General features: G+C 35.3%; 1 protein-coding gene across 1 annotated transcript in view; it reads right to left on the reverse strand.

The window, feature by feature from the left end:
• Positions 1 to 22,281, reverse strand: part of LOC150087777 (ATP-binding cassette sub-family A member 2-like) — a 487,681-nt gene that overhangs the window by 358,143 nt on the left and 107,257 nt on the right. Inside the window, exons 2-5 of the mRNA XM_090369199.1 lie at positions 18,703 to 18,796; positions 10,201 to 10,312; positions 7,806 to 7,963; positions 3,795 to 3,919 (exon numbers count right to left, since the gene is read on the reverse strand). Coding sequence (XP_090225325.1) covers positions 3,795 to 3,919; positions 7,806 to 7,963; positions 10,201 to 10,312; positions 18,703 to 18,796 — 489 coding nt within the window. The remainder of the gene's footprint in view (positions 1 to 3,794; positions 3,920 to 7,805; positions 7,964 to 10,200; positions 10,313 to 18,702; positions 18,797 to 22,281) is intronic.

A 22,281-nucleotide genomic window follows, 5' to 3' on the forward strand; every position in this document is an offset into this window, starting at 1 on the left:
CTCTGTGTTGACAGGCAATACTAGGTGGTAGATAACTCTCATCAACTGTTGCAATACCACTGCTTTGCTTAGTGGAGACTAGAAGTGGTGGAACCCATGTTTAGTCTCCAGAACAAGCTTTAGCAATTCCCCCCCCCACATCTCTTCCATCATGCAGTATGATTGATGTCTTTTGAGGTTATTATGGATATCATGACAAGAATCAATCTTCCTTACATTTCAAGGGGACAGCTCTAGAATGGTGTTTGCAGGCTAGCCACTACAGTCCACCATACCAAACCTATTGGTAACTCTCTTGGAGGCTTCCAGATCAGCTAGTGTATAATCTCGCTGCCTCTACTCTGCCAGATAGTAATTGGAGGAAGTTTGATTAGTGTGTACATTGGGTGGGCATTATCAAGCCATGTGCATCATGGAACTGGGTATATTCTTGCCATGTGTATACCCTATACAAAAATCTCATTACTTCATACAGCATGGCCCCCCCATCTTTTTTTATCACTGAACACATCACGAATTGTCAAACTAATAGAACAAACTTATCTGCGAAAAGAGCTAAACCTCCCAAACACTTCCTCGTTCATTTCACAAATATGTGGTCTTGGTTCCAACTCAATGATGTCCATTTCCACTTATAGTCTGCCAAACCATGTGTACTTTTTCTAACAGAATCCCAATTATTGGTTTATTCAACCACTTCCCATCTCAGTTGTCTGAATTATTCACTGAATGATTCCTTGCTCTTCAGAGGTGATATTCTCAACCTCGTGTTGTTTGACATTACATGAATGCAAAATGGGATGATCTGCAAGATTTCTTTCTTATTTTCCTTGGTTGGATTACTGTTTCAAATCTTCTAATGTCACCGTTTGCTCAGATTATGTGAGCGAAATTATTCTTATAGGGGTGAAATCCTTTATTCCACACTCCACCTTAAAACTGCATCCTTTATCTAAACCTTGGTTTTCCTATAAATGTGCTAAGGCTGTTCAAGATAAGAACAGTGCATATTGCAATTCAAGATAAGAACATTGCGTATCATAACTGGCATGTATCCAAATCTCCAGGTTCATTTTCTGCCCATACCAAAGCTTAACAATTGTAAAGCAGTTATTAATCAGTCCAAACTAGATTTTGAATGAACTAAGAGTAGAAAACTCTGAGCCCATTCAGTCCAAATTCGGTTCCTCTTAAGTCCAAATGGTAGTCGATAATTCTGGTCTCTTGCCAAAACTATTAGCCACAACTTTTGCACATCTGTATTCCCAACTCTGTAAAAACTAGATGCCATTTCAGCCAAAGATAAAGCTAATCTGCCAGCATCCTATTTTTCTTCCAACTCATGTATTGATGATCTTGGTAAACCACCTCCTACCAATCCCAGTATACTCTATTCAATGCTTCTTGTGGTCTTCCATCAAAAGGATGTCAGAAGGATTTTGAACAATCTTGATGCTAAGAAAGCTCCTGATCCTGATGGTATTTCTCCACTTGTTCTCAAAACCTGTGCTCTTGAACTTACTCCTATTCTGTCGACTTTTTTCACTTTCTTATTCCAAAATTATTTTCCCTCCTGCTTGGAAATTTGCTCATATCCAGCTACTTCCTAAAAATGGTGACAAATCCGTTCCCTCCAATTATCATCCCATTGCACTTATTTCTACTCTTTCTAAAGTAATGGAGAAATCAATTAACTGCCAACTCAAACTATCTAGAAACCTGCCATCTGATCAATGATCGCCAGTATGGATTCCATCCATGTCAATCAACTGGAGATATTCTGACTTATGTTACCCATCTATGGAAAAATTCAATGGAAAAGTTTGGTGAAACTCAAGCAGTTGCTTTTGACATTTCAAAGGCATTTAATCATGTTTGGCATAAAGGTCTTCTAAATAACCTTCCATCTTATGGTTTGCCATCTGTTTTTTTTTTGTAATTGGGTATCCAGTTTTCTCTCTGACTGCTCACTGTAGGTGAGGTAGACCACTCTGTCTTCTAACTTCCCAACTAATGATGGTGTTCCCCAAGGTTCAGTTCTTTATCTGACTTGTTTCCTCTTTTATAACAATGATCTTCTTCTGACTGGAAATCCTATCCATAGTTTTGCTGATGATAGCACATTGCATTCCACCTTTCAGTTTGAGAAACCTTGCCCTGTACAAACAGCTTCAACTTCTCGAATATCCACTACAAAATTGCCTAAATGCTGATCTCCAGGTCATTCTCTAGTGGGTCAAAGATAATTTAGTTTATTTCAATCCTTTTAAAACTCAGTCGCCTTATATCTCACAAAAAAGAATTGTTATACTGCTATACTTATCCTCAATAACACTCTGATTTCTAGGCAAGATCATATATCTGTATTGGGGATTACTCTGACTTGTAATTGCTATTGGTATAAGGACATTACAAATATTTCTTGCTTTGCATCTAAAAAATTGGGTTTTCTCTTTTGCTTTCAGCATTACTTTTCTTCCAAACAAATCGCAATACTGTTCCCAAGTCTCGGGCAGTGCCCTCAAAACCTCTCAGGATTCTAGATTCCATACTAAAGAGAACAGTTAGGTTAATCAATGAGTCATCTCTAACAGAGTCTCTCCACTCTGTCTCATAGACATTCTGTTTCTGCTGCATGCCTTTTCTTTAGATACTTCCATGGGCACTGCTCTTCTGAATTGGCTTCTATAATGCCCGCCCTCTCCTCCAAAGCAAACTGAACATGTGTCGCAACCAGTGAACATTCTTTTACTGTCCAACTTCAAACTCACAAAACCAACTTTTCTTCTTCCTCATTTATTCATTCAACAGCTGTTTCCTGGAACAACCTTCCTTCATACATATTTTCTGAAAATCACAATCTACAGAAATTCAAGTCTAATGTCAACTAGTATCTTCTTTCATCTTCTCAACCTTCAGCCCACGTACTATAGGTTCTACTACCTCTCATGTTTGGGGTTTTCATAAAAAAAAAAAAAAAAAAAAGTATTGTTAAGTGTTATCCAGTAATAAAAATTAATAATGCTTTTTGCACACAAATCCATTCTTGTCTTGCTGTTCATACCTACAGTTCCACGCAAAACAATTTTTTTTTAATTTCGGGTTTATTTCAAGGCAATTTAAATATATTTTTTCTTATTACAATTTTTTTATACTTAACCAACTGTTGGCACCAATTTATATTAATTTCAAGACAATTTAACATTTATGTTATACAATTTATTTACTTACAATTTATCCCATTTGGGATTAGGCAAGCAGTATGGCTTTACTAAAACCAAAAAACTTCATAAATTGTGTACCAAAAAATAAAATATGGAACAATATAAAAGTTATGTGGAATTATCTAAGTACCATGTCATACCGCTCAAACTAGTTTGCAAGATGAGAATACTTCTCTGGTCCTCAGATTATTAATTCTCAGCCTGCCATATACAACTTGAATTATCTGCTGGTTATAACATACATTATTATGTTTCTGTTTCCAAAGTCAGTTTATTTCCAACCATCAAAAACTGTTCATAATTATAATTTGTTATTATAAAAAGCAACATACAAGAGTGAAAGTTAATGGCTTTCAGTGCAATAATAATTACTGTACTGAATGAAATAACTATGCCATTTAATTTTCTCTGATTACATGTCACATATATTTTTCAAAAATAAAATGTGGTTATGTATAAAAATAATGAAAAAAAAATTTGAAAAATATTCAAACTGTACTATACAAAAAATTTTTAAAAAAATAAAAAATAGAAAAATATGACATGAAAATTTAAGTGTTTAAAGATTACCTTTTGCATATCAACAGATGAATTTAGGAAAGTTTCTAATGAATGCCTTGAGAGTGATAAGTTTTGCACCATAAATTCTTCAAGTTCGGTTCTGTTATCTAAAAATGATCCTATTTGTGTTCCTTCTGAAGCAAATAAAATTACATAAGTTTAATAATAATATACAAAAATATAATGCAAAAATTACAACTACTCCATACTAACAATTCATGCTCCTGAGACTTTTAAACAGTGTACGTATACTAACAGATATGGTGAATAAGTTTCAGGATGTGTGGACTTAATTAAGTGGAATAACTCATGAATTTTCCTTATTTCTTTTTTTTTTATTTACAAAAAAAACAAAAAAACTTCAATTTACACAAACCATTACACACTATGTAAAAAAATCAAAGGCACTTTAATTTTAAAGTTGTTTTTATGAAACAAGTCTCTCTTACCAACTCTCCACTTAAATGGCATAAATTAATTTAATACAAAGCACCTACACAAAATGTAATCACCTTATTTCCCAGTCTAATTTAAAATTTGATGCACGCTCACTATTTCTAAAGTGATCTAACAAAGAGATCTAAGTTCAGATGAATGATTAGTTACACCTGCCATGCCAGCAACAACTGTGAGATGCAATATGCTGCATCCTTGTTACATAATTTTCAGGAAAGAAAATGGAAAAACTATTTGTTTATCCTAAATTAAAAACATTTTCACCTTGATGCTACCTGTTACTGTTTTATTTTGTGATGCATTCATTAGATAAAGTACAGGGGCATGTATGAAACAATGAAATTTTTTGATATGGCATACACATAGCAAGAATATACATAATGTAGTCTTGACAATGCCCCAAATGCACACTACTCAGATTCCCTCCCACCACTATCTGGAAGAATAGAAGCAGCAAAATTATACATTATCTAATCCAGGTGGCTTCTATAGAGTTATCAACAGGTTTGATCTGGTAGACTATCTAGCAGCAAATCTGAAAACACCATTTTAAAGCTGTACTCTTGAAAAATAAAGAGGATTAGATCTCACCATGATGCCCATCATAACCTCAAAAAGACATCAATTATACTGCATGATGGAAGCAGTGGCGCTGCCAGAGCTTTGTTCTGGAGACTCAAGAACAAAGCAGAGTAGTGGTATTGCACTGGTTGATGAGAGTCATCTTATTATTTTATGAATGACAGTTTTTGTAAGTGAGTTCTATACATGTAAAAATAAAATCCCCATCCTTTTCATCATTTATTATAAACTTGTGAACAGAAAGTGATAAGCAATGGTTACAACTAAGGAGAATGCTGTCTGTACTAGCAATCTCTAACAAACAAAAAATGCCATTGACATGCCAATCTCTCTCTCTCTCTCTCTCATATTTAAAATTTCATCAGAATAATTAAATTTTAAATATAAGCCTCATTATGATTTTCTCTCTACAAAGAAGGAATAACATGAATTGATATTGACTGACAAGTATTATTGACTCACCAAATGGTTAAAAATTTCTTTCCTTTATGCAAAATGCTGAATTTCTTTTTTGAAGTGCATATATAGAAATTTACTATTACAAAAGATTTGCAAAGTTTTTGTTTTTTAATAAGCATACCCTTAGAATTCATACAATCCTAAAATGAATATTTCAGGATTGTATAAACTGAAAATATAAATAATGTACTTTTCAAGAAGATAATTTATTATCTAATCTAATTTATTATCTACAGTGCTATCTATTTGGAGCAATAAGCAAATAATCTCATTACCTGAAAAACAACAACAGCTTCATTAGCTTCCATAATTCATAATATTATTGATGCAATGCCCAATCAAATATCTGTTGCTGGTTGGTTGGGCACTGTTGCAACCGAATGTCATGAATTAATTATGCAAGGATTATAGAAGCGAATTATGTGTTTGATAACAGTCCCACATGAACTATTATTGCATAAATTGGAGCAATGTTAGAGTATTAGAGGGAAGTTACTATTATGGATGTAGGTTCAGCACAGAGAGAGAGAGAGAGAGAGAGAGAGAGATATTATAAATGACTACTGTTCTTCATGGACTAATGTTATAAGTGGGTTTCTACAGTGTTCAGTTCATAGCCTTTTACTATTTCTAATATTCATTTATGATATTGACGTAGGTATTTCAAGTTGAATGTCTAAGTTTACAATGATAGAAAAGTAAGCAGGTAGTTAATGAGAGTAATAATATGCTACTATGGTTTATTTAGATGGAATGAGAAATGGCAGTTGAGCTTTAGCTGAAAAATACAAAGTAATCCTAGAAAGGATTACTTTGTATTTTACAAAACTCAAGATAATTAATAAAGAAAAGGACTCGGGAGTAACTATACAATCTCATATGAAGTTTTCTGAACCGTGTAAAAGGGGTACTAGAACCACTGATATACAGAACTTTGTTAAAATAGAAATTACGACAAATTATCTACTCTCTAAACACTATACACCATGATAAAATTATTTATCATGGAGCAATATTTTACAGGACCTTTACCAGAGCCTGAATCACTTTCCAACTGGATTAATGTCTGGAAAACATAAATTACTCAATATAATTATTATTGAATAATCCATTCCTTAAGTCTTAAATATCTTTACCATTGTTTTTGTTGAGAGTATTTTGTTCAATTTCCCAATAAAAAATGCTTCATTGCTTTTCCTTTTCATAAAATCTTTTCCCCTCCTAATATCTTAAAATTATTTACATTAGTGAATTTTCATTCAAATGCAGGTTCCACTAGTTCTGATTTTTTGTATTACCTTTTGAATACATGTTATGCATGTTCTCCTATATGCGTTTTCCATCTGTGCTGTTTCACCAATATATATCTTTCTGCATTCACAACCATTCTGGTAAATTACATAAATCCTTGTCAGATATTTAAAAAGTAATCATTCCATTATACTATTAGCATAGGCACATGATACAAGAAAGCAAGCTTATATAGCATCAGCCAAAAAAAAATAAATAAATAAATAAATAAAATAATTATACATTACACTGCATTTTGAATATTGGGGTTTCCAAGCCTGTATAACCTGGTTAATATAGGATGGAAACATCATTTTAGGAAGTAGGTTGTAGCATTTGTAAACCATGAATGTGCAGGCAGGGGTGTCAAGAGCTAATGCAAGCCCAGTGCAAAATGCCATCCCCCCCATGTTGTATGTGTAACACAGGCCCTACTTTATTAAAGTGCATGGCAGGCCTCCCCCATGTGTTTATGTGTATCCACGTGAAATTTGAGGGTTAAAAAACAACAAATCAATTCTAACGTATAACAAATCAAAAAAATAAAAAATTATTATTTTAAGTTTGTAGAATTTTTCTGATTATAAAAATTAATTTAATTACTTAAAAATGTAATGTCCGGGATAGGCCCCTTAAAGAATTGCTGGTGCAGGTACTGTAGTCCCTAATTACCCCCACACACCTTCTCGTCATGACTGTGTGCAGGGTGACCTAATTGAGGCATTATAGCAATTAAGATGTTAATTGCTATAATGTTAATAAAAAAAAATAAAATCCCCACACTGCTCGAATAGTGAAGTGGACTGTGACATAACTATTGTCATGTGATGATTAATGTGTTAAGGCTTGAAAGGTTTAAATGAACTAAATGGTGATGACACATTTATACTTAGTTAGGTGACATACATGGGTAACATAAATTTAAACTGAGAGGGAATAACTGCAGAATAGATGTCTTAAATTTTTCCTTTAGTCAAAGAGTGATTGACCATTAGAATAAACCAATTGTACTCTTTTATAGGGCAGAAATTTATCTACATTGGGTAAACTAAATGAGGAAAGGTTCATAACTTTATTTTTTTTGTCTGAAGCTATGTTGCTTCCTTGTTTAACTTTACTAATACTAAATAAATAAAGTTATGAATTAGATAGTTTCTCTTGCTGGGAAGATTCTGCCCAGTTCCTGCAGTTTCCCAGTTTTTTTATAATATTAAGATGAAAAGAAATACTCACTTGATGCTTTCTTAAAACAGTCATGGACAGCAACAGGATCTTCAATAATTGACTTGTAAATTTGTGGTATTTCATCCATATCACTTGGACTAAATCCCGGTTGAAAAAAGTTGTAGTTTTTGGAAACAGTATTCAGTTTTTGCAGAAATGGGGTGACACTGTATAAAATATTTAAAATAATATTACCTTAAAATAACATGATAATTAACTATAATTTACATAACTAAATAGGTAAAATCACATAAAATACTCTGCAGTTTTCTCAAAAACAATTAGGCACACATTTTTTTTCAGGTTTTTAGGCACATATCAAATTCTGTACTATGAATTTGATGAGGTGTAGCCAATGAGATAGTGTGGCACTCAAATTTAAAATGGCACAAGGTGTAGCAGCTACATATTCTAAAATCTCTCATAATGAGAATATTTACAGCATCTTAACTATTGCCAAGTGATAATCCACAGATCTGGTTAGGATAATAAGTAAATTCTTGTTCAGCTCACCTTTCATTACTCAGTTTTCTTATATAACAGTCTTCTATTTCAACTTGGGTAAAAATGCGAATAACGGGCCTTTTTAACTCTCCAATGAGCACATCAAAAATTAAATGCCTAGGAATGTAGCAAATTTTGTATTCCACTGAATATTTTTAAAATTGGCAATAAATAGTTTAAATTTTGCTTCAATGTCATTTTTTTATTTTAACATTATAATAGAAACAACTACGAATAATGTACGAGTACGATTGAAGAAACCTGTGAGGTCGGTATTTGGATGCATAGTGATTTCTTGCTTGCACAGACCAAGTGAAAAGAACTTAATTAGTAAGTGAGAAAGTAAGCACAGTAACACACAAAAAAAAACTGACACAATGGACAGACATTTAGGAGATAACATATATTAAATTTAGCAAATACAGAACATACATAGAAGCTTTCAGCTACTGTATGTAGCCTTTTTCTACTAATTGAGCACTAGCAAACAAAATTAAGTTCTTTTCACTTGGTCGGTGCAAGCAAGAAATCACTATGCAATGTATGAGTATTTTTTAAAAAAATATTATATAAACGTGTGTTGGTAAAATCTTTTGTAATAACCTTCCTGCTTTGAAATAAACTACACTTTTATTTTAATTCTCACAAAGGGAGGATGTATTATACTTTGTGGAAGTTAAAATAAAAGTAGAATTCAGTGGGGTTAACCCCACTTTAACTGTCACACAAAGTTCTCACTAGTAATGTCATAAACTTTTACACAGCAATAAATTCACATTATTAAAAATTTAACCCTTTTTCCTTATACTACAAAATCTAAAAAATGTAAATTTTAAAGCTTTTAAACTGAATAAGAGAATTAAAGTTTTACTTACCTAATGTTAATAAATGCTCAGGTTTGATTGCCATTAACTTCCAAGCATCTACTCTTCTTTTTTATAGAATGGCCATCAAACACCAGTATGCACGGAAGTCATTAACAAAGGCCTGACAAATTCTTTTTTTGTATCTTGTAGTGTCATAGAGGCTGCACAATTTTTAATGAAACTCCATATAGGCAAATGCCAAGTTAAGTAATATCTGGTGAGTGTACTAAGAAACAGACCCTCAACACCACTACCAGAAAACACCACTTTAAGAATGCCTCATATAAAATGAGCAAAATATAGAGGTGTCATTTGATAGAAACACATGGTTATGTGTACACTGGGTGATACTTTTTCAACAATACATGACTGATGTAATCTTCTCTCTCAAAAAAAGTGGATCAATTATAATATTTCCAACAATAACACACCAAAGAAATTTATTGGCTAAGGATGTTGCAGTGGTCATCCATCTTGGATTGCATGCAGTAAACTTAACATAAAATTAAAAAAATAATAAAAAAATGATAAGCAGGAATGCATCACCTACCATTCTTGCATGCCCAATTAGAAAAATGGTACACATTTAAGAAAATCATCACCATATAAATTATATTTCTGGTACCATAAGACATTTATTACTGACACATAATCCTATTACACCTGGCTTTTTACCATTAACTTTGTGCAGATGTTATCTTCCATTTGTTATCTGTTCTTTGTGTGTATATACCTCAAATTCCACTATAAATAAATTTATGAACCTAAAATGGTAAATCATCATACAATACCTAAATTATTAAGCACACAGAGTTCCACAACCATATTATTATGCCAAAAAATTAAGTATACTAAGTTAAAACACTAGTCAACCAAATTTCTCTGAACTACTAATACAAAATGCAAAATCAATAGGATATAACAATTGCAATTCAATAGCAGCATAAAAAAAATCCAACTTTTTTTTTTTTCGGCAACTTTAATTTAATTATATGCAATGCATAAAATTTTTAAAAAATGCTTAGCAAACTTACGTGCTGCTAGGGAAATTTGCAAATCCATTTTCATCAGAAATTCCATTATCACAGAATGCCTGCATTATGGCAATAACACCAGCTGAAGGCAACGGATATGCAGGAAATTTAGCTGAAATAGAAATATGCATATTCTGTAAATTAAACAGAACTAAATTCAGTTTACTTAAAAAAAAAAAAAAAAAAAAAACCTATTATTTAACAATGAAACTAACAGTGCAATTCAGTTCAGCCTTTGGTATAAAAAAACATGAAAAACATGCAAGTTTAATTGCATTTTGTAATTACAACAGCATATAATGGCTTTGAGGCCTGGCTAAGCATACCCATCCTTTGTTAATTCTTGTACATGCAGAGTTCAAAAATGATTTCCATTTTTCTCCATCACAGATTTTTCACAAAACATTATTTTCTTCATTATGTTTTTGAATAAAGCAGTCTAGTTTGTAAAGAGGAAGTTGTCTTGGCTCTAGATAGCACATAGTTATCTTACACATTATTTCCTGCTGCAGACTGATAAGTCTCCTAGGTGCAAGCACTCTGACACTATTTTAACCACCAGACGTGATTTATTGAAGGTTTGAAATTTATCGACATATGTTGTTTATGTTTCAGCACTCTTAACCATCTGACTGAGTCATTACAATAGCCAGAGAAAGTGTGCTGCATGTATAAGTGAAATTTTTTAATTTTTACAAATTTTAAATCTGTATCAATACATATATAAATATGTTTTTATAGTTTTGTATACAAACTCATTCTTCACCTGTTTTTAGTGACATTTACTACTTTTCTTGATTTATTTGCATTTTTACTTGACAATCTATTTGTGAGTTAATAATAACTTGAAGTGTTTTTTACTTTTGGAATTGTTGCATTATGGCAGGGGTCAGCAACCTTTTTTGAGTGAAGAGCGTTTTTGAGTGAAGAGCCATTTTTGATTTAATTAAAAAAAAAAGAATCCAAAGAGCCACACCTCAGCTCAAGCTGGGATGGGGGTGGGGAGTTTTTTAAGAAAGGGAATAGAGCGGGAAGGTGTTTTATTTAAAAAAAAATATTTTTTGAAATATTATTTATTAATACTGAAAAACATAAACATCCAATTAGGTCCGAATTAATGTGACTTTTGCTACTGAACTTCTTGAGCGAGTCTCTCAACATCAGGTGAGTATGCTGCAATTTTCATTTTTAAAGATGCTGAGAGACTCGCATTGTTTAGACGGTTCCTTGATTTATTTGCTCTCAGAAATCTGTCACTTGTCGTACATGTAGCTAAAAGTTAAAGACCTGCAAGTTACATGTTCAAAGAGCCGCATGCGGCTCTCAAAGCCACAGATTGCCAACCCCTGCATTATGGACTACATTATGGCCTCTTAAGTTGCCGGGGTACCATAAAAATCAAATCAAATTATGTTCATAACTTCAGCTGGTTTCAGTTTTATAATTACATTGACTCTGCTGATAGGGATACCAAGGTTTTAGTGACCTTACAAAACCATTTTGTACTAGAAAACCAGGCAGTTCTCACAGTCTTGATCTTTTTCTTACCAACCATCTTTCAAAATACACAGTTAATGTAGTTATTTTCAAGGTACCCCAGATCATAACTTGGTGGGTGGTGTTGCTCTCTCTCTCTCTCTCTCTTCAAATGCAGCTTCAGTTCTACAGCTATTATCAGCTTCCTATTGTTTGGCAACAATATCATATGGAATGTTCTGTGTGGCTTCAAATCTCCTGATCCTAATATTTGCTCAGATGATATCACTGAAGTTATTCTTCTAGGGATCGAATCCTTTATTTTCCCATTCCAACCCAAAATATTGTCCTTTACTTCAAAAGTTAACTCCTGATTATTGTTGCCTTTTTAAAATCTTTGATTCCACTGATATTTTTATCTTCTGTGCTGAAAATTGCTCTTTATCATTCTGCCAGATTTTGGAAGGCATTCCAGTCAGCCAAATCAATCTTTCACTGTGATAACCTAAAAGGGAGACAGTCTCCCACTAAATAGAATAGTTATTACAGGGAAGTGATCACTTCCATATGGGTTAGTTCCACTTCCCAAATAAGTGAAGGGAGGAGAGAAGGGGAAAGCAGTTAAATATCAATGGCAGAAAACATACAACATATTCTGAAAGGAGTTTCCACACCTAGAAGGAAGAGGTTATTGTCAATATGCTCTATAATGTGACCCTTCCCATTAATGTTAGCACTACACATAGGGTGTAGTGCTGTAGGGAACAATGGGACATTAATGGGAGGGGGATCACATTCATTGGACATAATGACATTATGTCCACTGAAATCCCCAAAAATTAAGACAAGGAAAAGAAATTAGCAATTATATCAAGATCTCGCTGGGAGATGTCTGCCCCAGATGACATATAGACAGAACACACTGTTAATAAAATCCAACTGAAAGTGTAATAGCTTCTATGTTTTTTGCGAGTAGGAAATATTGAAATAGGGTCTGGCTGCCCACAAGTGCAATTCCTCCACTAGAAAGGTCCATCCAGTTCTATTCTCACAGATGATAGTAATCATGATCTTATGCAAGGAAAGGTCTTCACTTACCTTTAGGTATGTTTCAAGCAAACTGGTTCATAGTTCTACAGAAAGTCCTTGATGTCATCAGTATTTCATCAGAATCCACAATTCCACTGTAGGAATTTAACCATTATTTGGGGTTGATGGATCTGTCATTCAATTTCTGATGTGCCAGGGGCTTATTTTTCTATCTTGGATTTTAATTTTTTAAAAAAAAAACATCAATTTTGTCTTGTGTCCATTTCTTCCTCCACAAAGGTTCTAAACTGATTAGTCATATACCTCAGCTTCAACATCTGTTGTTTTTTTCTTGTACTATTGAAACTGGGGTTTTCTTGACCACTGGATTTTGGTGGCGCTGCATTAGGAGGTACTGATATTATGGTAGCTGACTGAGTCTTATGTGCAGGATTTTGAGAACTCAGTAAATAGTGGGCAATGGAGGTGAATGATTCCTTGAGTGGAATAGCCATTTATTTTTGTGTCCCAATGGAACTTTTTTTGTAAATATTGAATTACAGCTATTTATTCATTTCATTACTTTTCTCAGCTCCTTGTATGATATGTCAATGAGTGATTGAGGACCTGATATATCTTTAGTTCTCTATCTCTTTGCTCAAATAACAGTATCCGAATCATTACCTAAATTTTCTGATAAGAGTCTTGTTAGGGCCCCAGAATAAAGATTTATATTATAAGGATTCATAGAGATTAATTTTTGTTTTAGTATTCAGGTTCTACACTTACCATGGATCCCAAAGGGATGCCCACTATCCAGTAATCAATAAACGCACTCAGGAGTAGGGTGTCAAGCTTACCTAAGCATCGTACCTATACATCCACCATGCCTACTTTGCAGGCATGGTGGACATTATGGGTATGTTGACCTTCACAGGCCTGTTTGCTTACGAAGATTGACCAAAATTTCAGTATGGTTAACCTTTACAGATAAACCCACTAACCCACTGATTCTGAGCAAGTCCTTCTGTAAATATGCCACTTTGGGCTAAAACTAAACCAGGAAAAAAAATCCAAGTATATCTTCTCACTGAGAGTGCAAGCAGACCTCAATCCAGCAGTCTCTCTGGAGCCCTCAATTGCAGGGCATCTACTCATCACTCCTCATTCAGTTAATTTCTCAGGGGTCATGGACAAAAATCAGACTTATAAGGATCAAATCCAACAACTGCGCTCAAAAGTGCTATGGGCCTTATGGAGCATGAAACTTGACCTCTGTAGATCACATAATAAAGAAACAGTCTGTATTTTTCTCTTCTACTACTTGAGCTCAATCATTGGTTACGATATTCAAGTCTGGTCCGCAGTTCCTTTGTCCAGCCTGAAAACACCTTGGTGTCTATAATTCTGGGTCCTCAAATGGGTCAAAAACTGGGCTCACCTTCCAGTGTTCTCCCCAGAAAATTTTGCCAGCTGGGTGGTATTATTAAGTATAATACATAATATGAAGGTGGTGAAGTGTAATATGTCACAACATTATAAAATTTTCTGTTATTTATAAATATGACTTAAGCGATCCAGAGCAAAAATTAATTGCATAATTTAACATTATATGCTCCTGTCACATTGATCTCAATCACATAGTATGTTTGAATTAATACTGATCAAGATCAGTGAGCAGTACCATACAGTAATGCAGGAATCCTTAAATTTAAGCTGGGCAATCGGTTAAATTCACTGGATGGTGCACCCATTCAATAGGTCCTGGGGAGAACACTGCATTCCTTATACAACATCAAAATCACAGCTCTGTAAAAATCTAAGCTACACCCCAGCCAAGCACTTGCATATGCGTGAAAGCTCACAATGGCACTCAATCTGTGCTCCGCAGTTCATGACTTCATCAATATCTGGGAATTTATGGGCTGGAAAATCCTGGGAAGAGCTCTCAGAAACCCTCCAGTGCTCTGCTCAAACCTGCAGAAGCTCCACCTTCAAGCAGCACTTTCCCAACAGCATCATCGCCACACTGACCTCTGCTGACATTTATTTTGATATGTGGTCCAGTGATTCTGTCTACAGAGAAAAAAAGAGAAAAATCTATATTCCAGTGCCATCACCATTCCTGTAACTGTTGTTAAAACTAAAATTGACTCCAAATGAAAAATGTCCAGCCTGGCCCAATCAGTCTATCAGGTTATAACCAAATCGTACTCTATGGTATGGCCCTATATTAGCATTAGTTGAGGCATATGATACAAGAAAGCAAGCTTATAACAGCATCAGCCAAAAAAAAAAAAAAAAAACCTTTCCCATTTCACTCATCCATTCATTTCAAATGTTTGTTGAATTCAGAATTAAATTTATTTAAGCTATCAACTTCCACAACAACAGATGGAAGTCTGTTCCAAAATCAACTACCCACTGGCTAAAGGCAAACTTCTGTACATCTATTCAACAACTGTCTTTCCTAAATTTGAATCTATGTCCCCTCAGGTTCTTAATCTGAGCAAGCAAAAGTATCCCATCAGCATTGAGCCTGCTCAAACCATTCAAGGCCTTGTACAGATCATCTTGCAGGTGCCTAGTCTCCAGATGTTGCAACTTGCAGAATTTAAGCCTCTCATGGTAAGAGCACCCTTTTGTCCCTCTCACTAATCTTGTTACCTTTCTATACCCATTCTAGCAACTCTACATCCTTCCTAAAATGAGGCCTCCAGACCTGTATGCAGTACTCAAGGTGATGCCTGACCATTGCCTTATGCAAAGGGATAATCACCTTCTTGTCTCTGCTAGCAAAATTCCTATTGACATTGACAAAACTCCATGACCTGCTCTGGTAGCCCGTCTGCACTGGTCAGAGAACTTCATATCTGACTGCACAATTACCACCAGGTATATTTCATTCTCCACCTCCCTGAGTGTAGTACCACACAGTTGGTACTACACTCAGAGAGTGTAGCACAAGGCCTTGAATGGTTTGAGCAGGCTCAATGCTGATGGGATACTTCTGCTTGCTCAGATCAAGTACCAAGTTACTCTTGGGTTACTGCTACCCATATGCAGTACTTTGCAAACTTGGACATTAAGCCTGATATACCTTCATCGATATCATTGATAAAAACACAAAACAAAAGGGACCCAGCACCGAACCCTGGGGGACTCCACTAATAACGTTAGTCCACGTAGAGCAGTGTCCATTTATTACTATTCTCTGCCATTGGCTCCCACTCAACCATCCCTTTATCCATTGCATCAACTTGCCCTTAATGCCATACCGCTCCAATTTGAACAGCAGTCTTTCATGTGCAACAGTATCCAAAGCTTTCCTGAAACACAAGTACAGGGGGGGTCCCCGGTATCAGAGCATTCATTATCTGAGTCCCCGCAGTTACAAGGATTAATTTCTGAAACCGATACATGCAATAAATGTAATGTGGAGGATTTTTGGAAAAGTTTTACAATTCTGCACAGTATAAAAATGATTGGTGAAACTTGGAAAGAAATTTCTTTTAGATTAATTAATAATTCATGGAAAAAGTTATACCCTGATGCAGTTCATGAATATGAAGAATGCAATGTGATCGGGGTACAAAATGAAATTGTAAGTCATGCAAAGGAGCTGGATTCCACAAACTTCGTGATGGGGATATTACACAATTTCTTGAATCAAGTACAAATGTAGAGCTAGCAGAATTATACCAAATACCACAGAAGTGGAAGGCAAAAATGATGGCATGACTGAATCACTAGAGGATAACGATTTGAAAATTAGAGAATTTTTAAATGATAAAGGAAGTCCTTGAGAAAAGTGACCAAGCACTTGAATATTTTTGCAACAACAACCCTGTTCATGATCGTGCACAAAAGTTAAGTGCAAAGTTAAAAACATAACTAGAGGCTAGGACACAAATTTATCTGAAAAAATACGGCAGGAAAAAAAAAGACAACTCTGGATTCATTATTCGTAAATCTGAAAAATAGTGCAACTTCAATAAACTTTACTTAACATCACGTTGTGAAACATATTATAATAAAAAAAATTATAATAAAATTCCCATTTTTCAGTTCCTTCAATCCATTGTTTCCGATGTACAAGTACATAATACACATTATGAAACTTTGGTCCCCAGTTTAAGTGAATTCGTTTTAAGTTGAATTTTCTGGTACCAATTATCCTTGGATAACAAGGTCCCCCTGTATACGATATCAAAATTATTTTTGTGCAACCAGTTCCTTTGCGAACACATCATAGTATCCAATCAAATTCATCAGACAAGACTTCCGACTTCCCCTTAACAAACCCATGCTGTGTCTGAACTCTTACTGCAGTCTTGTCTAGGTTATCCTGCATCACTTCTTTAACCAGTGACTCCGTTATTTTCCCTGGAACAGCAGTTAAACTAACAGGTCTACAATTATTTGTGTCACCCTTTGAACCCCCTTTGTGAATTGGGGATACATTTGCACATCTCCAGTCCATGGATACTTCCAATGAATCTAAGGATGCCCTCATAATTATAGTAAGGGTTTGCTTACTTCCCTTGCTGCCTCCTTCAATATAACTGAATAGATTTCATCTGCCCCACTGCCTTTTTTATGTTTAACTTCAACAATTTCTCTTCCATTTTGCTCTCAGTGATTACAAAATCATTTAGCTCCCTGTTACAGTTTAGTAAATTTCTGTCCTCCCATTTCTTACAGAATTCCCCATGTGTGAACAAGTTGCAAAATACTCATTCAGTCTGTCAGCTATCTAAGCAGGATCATCAACAGTTGAACCACCAACATCAAGTGGACCAATCTGATTCATCCCCTTCCTTCTAGAGTTTACATAAGTAAAGAAGTCTGTTGTTTTTCTTTGCATCCTTTGCCAAGGATTAGCTTATATCTGCCATAGGCTTCTGTGTCACCTGATAATTTATATGCATCCCATGCATTTTTCTTCTCTACAACAAGCCTCATTAGTTCACCTGACATCCATTTAGGTCTAAATCTTGAACAGTATTACTTAGTTGGTATGAAAAACCTAGTAGCTGCCAAGATCAATTCCTTGAAGGCTTCCCATTTAGAATTGGCTATTTTTAACGTCATCAGTTGATCCCACTGTATAGAATTAAAAAAACTGTCTGAGACCACTGTAGTCACCTTTACGAAAACAAAAACCCTACCCTTTACCCTTGATGGTAGTTACATCTTTAAGTAAATCCCACATCCTGTGATCACTGTCACCTAGTGGTTCCTTTATCTGCAAATTCTTAATGCATGAATAATCACTGCTGATAATCAGACCAAGAGTATTTCTCTCTCTGGTTGCCCCTTGAACATGTTGCTGTAGAAAACAATCCTCCAATAAATCCTCAAACGTCTTGCTAGCATGCGAGTGACCCACAAGTTCCAGTTAATATCTGGAGAGTTAAAATCTCCCATTACAAGACATTCTAATTTACTGGCCCACTCTATTTCTCTGTACAACTGTTCACTGTACTCATCAGAGTCATTAGGCCTATAACACACTCCTACTCTCGTTTTCCCATTCCCAGTGTTTATGTCACACCAAACTGACTCGACTTTGCACTGTACACCTATGTCAACTTTTTTTTTTTTTTTTTTTTTGGCGCATAGGCTCTGTGGCCATAATGCACCTCCCAAGGTTTTTGCAGTACTTTGATCCAAGCCCGAGGCGGGAATCGAACCCGCGACCTCTGGGTTGCCAGGCAGGCACTTTACCCACCTGGCTAGCCCGGTCGGCCCTATGTCAACCGGTGTTGACATAGGTGTACAGTGCAAAGATTTTGTGTTTCTTAACTAACAGCATAACCCCTCCTCCCGTCCTACCAGCATAACGGTACTCTCGATTTTTTTTTTGCTTGACCCAGTGATATCTGGATATCAGTTCCAACAACATAATAATAATAATAATAATAATAATAAACAGAATGAATAAATGAGAGCATATGTATCTGTAATAAAAAAAATACAAGTAATTCAACTTACATGAACCTAATGCATGTGCTGGTTGCTTCCTCCTGATACCAGTTAATATAAAAAATAAGACAAGAGGTATGACCACTTCAAAAATTAGCACCACCTGAAATATAATAAAGTATTTTCTAATAAATCTACCTTATTAATAAAGAAATAATATCTCCAGAAACTTAACAATACTTCTAGAAAAAATTCTAAATAAAATTAAATACTTTTCACTTATACTCAATACAGCCACTGTGGTCAGGCATTCATAACTTCACTAGCTGTTTTATTGCAGCTGATATACAAGTGCAACAGTAAACAATGGGTAATGCATTTCTTTTTTTCTTTTTTTTTTTTGGCAGTGTAGAGGCTTAACTTTTTAATGTGTGCTCCCACATTGCCCCACAGCCACAACAAGCCCAGTACCTATTATCTTTGTGAATATCATATTATAAGAGAGCAAATTTAAGTATTTAGGAATTCTGATTACCCAATGAGTTGTCTTAATACTGTATAATATTTCAAATAAACAGGCCCAAGTCTGTTCAATTAAATAGAGGGGGAAAGCCCCCCCAATTACGACAAGGATCATATTTCATTTTTGCAATGAGTTACTTTAGTTTTGAAATATTTAAATAAGCAAACCATGGTTTGTAAAACATAAAAAACAACTGTTGCTTTTTCTAATGTTGACAAGGTTTCTTGTTTGTTTTTCTGTAATGGCATGTAGCAGTATTATTAGCTAAAAAAAATTTAAAAAAAACGATAAAAATCTTTTTTTTTCTGTAGCAACAAAGAGTGCATAACAATTTTAATAAAATGGAATCATGTCAATTGGGTGTATGACAGTTCAGTGCATGACAATTTGGTGTATCGCATACAGACCAGAAATGAACAAATTCACTGACGCAAAAGGTTTGGGAAACTAAGGAAAATTTCAGCCACTTAAGCAAGAGAAATGCAGACTATGCATGATGCACTGATGTAGCTGGAATTTATAAAAAATACATATATATATATACACAGTAGTGGCCTCTTATCTGTGGGGGATATGTTCAAAGACCCCTCCAGTGGATGCCTGAAACCACAGATAATACTGAACCCTATATATACTATGTTTTTTCCTATATATACATACCTATGATAAAGTCTAATTTATAAATTAGGCACAGTAAGAGATTAACAACAATAGCTAATAATAAAATAGAACAATTATAACAATATACTGAAATAAAAGTTATGTGAATGTGGTGTCTCTCTCTCTCAAAATATCTTGTTGTACTGTACTCACCGGCACCTCCGTAGCCAGGTGGGCAGAAGCAGCAGTGCATAGCACACACTTCTTGATTAGACTGGGGTTCAAGTGCGTGACCACCAAATACGGAGGATGCGGAAAGGTCAGGGAATGACCACAGCATATCTCCAGAGCAATATGGCCTTAGTTGCTAATGCTCCTAAAAATCAAATAACAAACAAACTGTACTTGCCCTTCTTCTTGTGATGATGTGATGTGATGTGATGCAATGCCTATGTGATCTAATGAAGTGAGGTGAATTACATAGGCATTGTGACGTACCATTAGGCTATTACTGACCTTCTGACGTTACGTCAAAAGGAAGATCATCTGCTTCGGGTGATCCTGGATCATCGAGCCATAATGATGTCGATGGTTGGGGATCCTCGATAGTTGAAGGGTTTTTTTCCGAAACCTTTTGGAAGAACATTGTAATTGGAAGTTGTTGTCTCTTTCTTTTTAACTCATCAAAGTGTTGCTGCAGAGGTTGTAATCCTTCAGTGGTCATACGGGTGACTTTAATGCTGCGTTCCATCCATATCTTATTCCATAATTTTGTCTTTTAATGTCTGTGCAACTCGAAACACTTCAGCAAATTTCGGTAATATCCACATTGCTAGTTCTGCTTCAGTTTCTTCTGTTTCATCTTCCTCTTCCTCTGTAGATGACTCAACAAGTTCTTCCAATTCCTCATTTGTTAACACTTCTCGATGGCCTTCAATATGTTCTTTCACTTCTTCATCAAGCATATCGGCAAATCCTTCTCCACCAACTTGTCTTGCTGCGTGAATAATTTTCCTAACTTCTCCATTGATCCCTGGGAAGCCTTTAAAATCATTCATGACCTCACTCCATAAGTTTTTACAGCAGATATTTACAGTTTCTGGTTTTAATTCATCCATTGCAGCTTAGATGAATGTTATTGAGTCAGCAATAGTGAATGATTTCCAGCACTGCATTATGTCTAGATTAGGGTCTGCATCAATTGCCGATCGAATGCGATCAAATACCAGGCAGGTGTATGTGGCCTTGAAAAACTGAATGATGCCCTGGTCAGGGGGGCTGAAGCAATGAGATTGTATTTGGAGGTAAAAATACAACCTCAACATTTTTATTTTCATAGCAAACAGATTCAGGATGGCCAGGTGCATTGTCCATTATTAATAGGACTTTAAATTCCAACCATTTCTCTTCCAAGTATTTTTTCACTTATGGGATGAAGCATTAGTGGAACCATTCCATAAACAAGATGGCTGTCACCCACGCTTTCTGATTATGTTGCCGGCAGAACACTGGCAGATAATTTTTGTTTTTGAGAGTGCGTGGGTTCTTCGCTATGTACACTACACCTGGCTTTATCATATGCCCTGCAGCGTTGCCACATAGTACAGAGTTAATCTGTCCTTCCATGTTTTATGCCCTGGTGCCTCCTTTGCACTTTTATGAATGAAGGTTCTATTGGGCATCTTCTTCCAGAAGAGTCCAGTTTCATTGCAATTGAAGACTTGCTTTGGATGGTATCCTTTCTCCTTAATCAACTTCAACTCTGCCAGAAATGTGGCAGCAGCTGCTTCTTCATTGGCAGATGCAGCCTCTCCAGTAATTTTGATATTTTTCAGTCCAAACCTATTCCTGAATCTGTGTAACCATCCCTTACTTGCAGTAAATAGCTTGGTGTCACTCATTTCAGGGGATCCCTTGCTAAAGTCTTCATATAGGCTCAATGCTTTCTGGCGAAACACATTGCCATCAATCGGAACACGTTTTCTGTTCATGTCTTCCACCTGCAAATTTAATGCTGTTTCCATCTTAATTAAACACTTATCATGCACTGTTGCCGTTTCCATCTTAATTAAACACTTATCATGCACTGTTGCCATAACTTTTGCAGTTTGAGGTGCGTCAGCAAAAATAGCACAAATTTCTTTTTCCTTCGTCACAATTTCACGGATATAAGATTCCTTCTTACCGTAGATCTTAGCAACCTCAGCATACGATTTTTTTTCTTTCCTTATTAAGGTCAGAACTTTCACCTTTTCACTTAAAGGAAGCACTTTACAGCTTCTCTTTTGCATATCCAAATTGCCATCGTCACTACTTTGGGGTCATTATTAAGTAAAATAAGAGTTACTTGAATACAAGCACTGAGATACTGCGGCAGTCGATCTGATAACCAAGATGGCTACTAAATGACTAATGGGCAGGTAGTGCATGCAGCATGGATACGCTGGACAAAGGGATGATTCACGCCCTGGGTAGGATGTGACTTTCTGGAATTTTCCATTTAATATTTTCAGTTGGCCACAGGT

The sequence above is a fragment of the Mastigoproctus giganteus genome, chromosome 3 (assembly GCF_048544385.1).
Source record: "Mastigoproctus giganteus isolate SK-2022 chromosome 3, ASM4854438v1, whole genome shotgun sequence".
Lineage (NCBI taxonomy): Eukaryota > Metazoa > Arthropoda > Arachnida > Uropygi > Thelyphonidae > Mastigoproctus > Mastigoproctus giganteus.